Raw genomic sequence first — 3,686 nt, 5'->3', positions numbered from 1 at the left:
TGTAATGTACATGTGTAAATGATAAACTGAGGTATAATATTGTTAAAATTGCACTTTTTTTGTCAAGAAATTCCAAGTTGTTCATGTTATTCACAATTTTTAAAGGATACTTCACAGAAGTAAACATTTTCATCATGTAATTTTACGTTTTCCACTTTAAAACATAGAGAAAGGTTTGGAGTTGACATTTATTGGTAATTGTCATTATTCTATACTGACAGTCAATAGAAACTTTGAGGTGTAAATGTCTGCATATTTCTACTTGTAGGGGGGTGTAATTACTCCTTGTGTATTTCTTGCTGTCTTAGTGCTGGGGTAGTTCAGATAATGATCAGTTGTCATGTTGTCACTGTTCATTGCACATGGGTTGGTCTCTTTGCAAAAGTGGACCAAATACACACTGAGCAGTACTCAGTGGGTCTGTGCATAATTTGAGGATTGGTTTGGAAGGCCTATATAAAGGCCCAAAAAAGGACACCACTGTTAGTCCGGTGAACGGCATCATGCTACGTCTGTCACCTGAACAACGTCTGCGGGTTGGCACTGGGTATGGTGGAGGCCGCTTTGAGCTACGCTGTCTGTGAAAAGTGCTCTATAAATAAAATGTACTTAGTTACTTACTTACTTATTCACTGATATAGCCAGGCCTATGGATGGGCTGTTCCCAACCCACAATCAGAAACCTGGTTGAACGCCACAACTACCACAGGCTCTGTTGAGCATAGACCAGGGAGAGAGAGAGGGACGACTGCCGACCAGGACCACTACTGTTGGGACTGTGTGTTTGGCAGGTGCCATTTTCTTTTAAGTTTTGTGTTTTGAAATTCTTCTTGAAACTTTAGATTTTTGTTTCTGTATGCCAATATCCCAAACAAATGATTCATATGAAAAAATTCCAGTTTAGGGTTTCAAAATAAAAATTATCTCGAAAAATATGGTCTCAAAGTTTTCATTGACTGTGGGTGTACATATTGGACTGTATGTGGCCCCTGAACTAAAAGGAGTTTGACACCTCCGCTCTAGTTGAATCTCAAACCGACAGCAGCAGAACGAACTCATCCATGTGTGAATCTTTTCTGTTTCAGTTGCTGAAACGAAACGCCTCGCTGCGACTGGGAGCTGGTCCAGGAGACTCAGCTGAGGTCCAGGTAAAAACACTGAAACACTGTTGAGTTTTTGGATCACTGCTTCACTTTAGGACAGATTCATCATCCTGCTCCTGCTCCTCAGGCTCACCCGTTCTTCAGACATATAAACTGGGACGACCTCCTCGCCCGTAAAGTCGAGCCTCCGTTTAAACCCTTTCTGGTGAGTTGGTCTTTTAACGTCCGCTTCCTCTGCTGTGTTGTCAGGTCAATCGCTCACTCACCTGCTTCTTCCTCTCCACAGCAATCTGCAGATGACGTCAGTCAGTTTGACTCCAAGTTCACCAGCCAGACGCCGGTGGACAGCCCCGACGACTCCACGCTCAGCGAGAGCGCCAATCAAGTCTTCCTGGTAGGTCATGAATTCATGCTGCCTTCAGGTGCTGTCGGGAAGATGCTCCTTTACATTTGGGAATTTGAAATTACAACTGCGTTGTGTTCAAGTGCTTTTCTTGTCATAGTGAAATGAAAAATGGCTGACCAACAATTTATTGTGACGTGCTACTTGTTCTGGACATGTTAATTTATCTGATACAGCAATTTATTTTTGTAATTTTTAGCAAAAGTTTTATTCACAGTTTTGAGAATTTTAGATTTTTGGGTTTTTGATGAATTTTTGAAATATTTTATATTTGTCTTTATTTATAATGGTCTATATTTTGATGGTTTATAACATGGAAATGGTTACAGATATTGATATCGTTAGTACTGAGCACTGATTGGAAGTTATATGTGGACTTTAATTTAATTAGATGAGTGAACCTCCAGTGAATGCGACAGAACCTGACAACCTTGCATATTCTAGTTCTTCATAGAACATGCCGATGAGATACAGGGACATTGGTCCTATTTTTTATTTTTTGCGAATTGTGTATACTATAAATATGTAAAATCATCAGCTAACTGCAGCAGAACGTTAATAAAAGCATTGTTTATCATTGGCCGTGAATCCCTCGTTGGTCTCCGCCATGTTGAAAAGGTCAAAGGTTATTTTCATCTCAGCAGCTTGTGGATCAAAATTTTTTCCCCCAGTTCTCCAGTGGAAAATATAACGTGAGGGGGCATTCATGTGCAATTTTTGAGTTTGCAACTAGTATTTACCATAATTCCCATAGCATGTGAAGGCAGCATTATAAGCTGTGGATGTGTTGTTCTGCTGATCAAGGGTTCGGTAGTTTTGCTTTTGTCATCAGTTCTTTTCACACTGTAATCAGTTTTTCATTGACAGTTAAAATTTTGTTAATCTTCTTTGAACTTGAATATTGGTTTGTTTCCCAAACTTTCGGTCATCTAAAAGTAAAGACAGAAGGTTTCAATTGAGCACGATGACATTTGTTCTGGTCCTTGTCCGTTTGTGTCTAGTCTGCAAACAAACATACAAAAACAGACAAGCTCTGGGCCAAAGGTTTTTTTTTTTTTTTTGCCTTTTCAACAACTATGCCTTACGAGAATCAGCTAATGCATCCCATCTGGTTGAGTCCTGGTCCTTTTCCTGGAAGCTTCACTCACTGTTTCACCACATTGCATGATCTGGTTTACTCAGCGTTTCATTGCTCATCATCAGCTGTGGGTTGTTTTTGGAACGAGGTACCACTCAGATGCCTCCTTTTGTTTCTGTCCCCCCACTTCTTCCGCAGGGTTTCACATATGTAGCCCCATCTGTGCTGGAAAACGTCAAAGAGAAGTTCTCCTTTGAGCCAAAGGTCCGCTCACCACGGAAGTTCCCAGGAAGCCCCAGAACACCTGTGAGGTAAAAGAGTTTCCGCTGGTTCATCTGGTTCTTTTTAAGGCCGCCGGTCACTGCTCCGTTTATAAAAGGCCTTTGTCAGAAGAGTTCGTTTCCCAAGTAGCCGTGGGTAGAACTGTCCATTTGTTTGTACAATAGAGACATTAGATACTTAGTGTGAGTTTTTACTAGACATCCTCTGTAAACAGGATGAATTAGGAGCATCTTGGACCAAAGTTCGAACAAATGATCAAAATATTATCACAGTGTGGCTGAGTGTAAAGAAAAGTTTTATAAATCGTGTTTTTTGACACAAGGGAACAGACCACTTTATGGATTCTGGATGCTTTTACGTCTCTTTTCGTTGTTGCTAAACAATATGAAAAATAGAAGATGAAAATAATGACAACAATGTAAAAGACAAACCAGATCAAACATTAACTCCAAATAAAGAAAATTAAACTGTAATTTGAGTTCTTATTCAACAAGAAAACATTCAAATATTTTTGGTGTTTCAGCTGAGGATGTACCTAAAGAAAAATAGGTCATAAATGTAAAAATCTGTCACAATTGCAGTAATTATTGTTTGATCCCTCAGCACATATGGCCGAGTGCAGGTAAGAAAAGCTCTACAAATCATGTTTTTTTGGGGTTTTTTTGAGACACAAGGGAACAGACCAGGGTTTGACTGGTTTTCTAGGAACAAATATTGGATCCAAACTTCTGCGTTTATGGTTATTGAATATTCCCAGATTTCCTCCTCGAACCCTCGACTTAAAAGTTCAGCTCGATGCAAAACTCTTGACTCTTCGTTT

The 3,686-nt window shown here is 39.7% G+C and overlaps 1 protein-coding gene across 1 annotated transcript in view; it reads left to right on the top strand.

Moving 5' to 3' along the window:
• Positions 1–3,226, top strand: part of LOC115433184 (ribosomal protein S6 kinase beta-1) — a 13,739-nt gene extending 10,513 nt beyond the window's left edge. The window contains exons 11-14 of the mRNA XM_030154464.1: positions 1,086–1,148; positions 1,231–1,308; positions 1,390–1,497; positions 2,783–3,226. Of these exons, the coding sequence (XP_030010324.1) occupies positions 1,086–1,148; positions 1,231–1,308; positions 1,390–1,497; positions 2,783–2,899 (366 nt within the window). The 3' untranslated portion in view covers positions 2,900–3,226. The remainder of the gene's footprint in view (positions 1–1,085; positions 1,149–1,230; positions 1,309–1,389; positions 1,498–2,782) is intronic.
• Positions 3,227–3,686: the final 460 nt, after the last annotated feature.

This window comes from Sphaeramia orbicularis, chromosome 14 (genome assembly GCF_902148855.1).
Source record: "Sphaeramia orbicularis chromosome 14, fSphaOr1.1, whole genome shotgun sequence".
NCBI lineage: Eukaryota > Metazoa > Chordata > Actinopteri > Kurtiformes > Apogonidae > Sphaeramia > Sphaeramia orbicularis.
The sequence above is the reverse complement of the archived record's forward strand: the minus strand, read 5'-3'. Positions and strand labels throughout refer to the sequence as shown.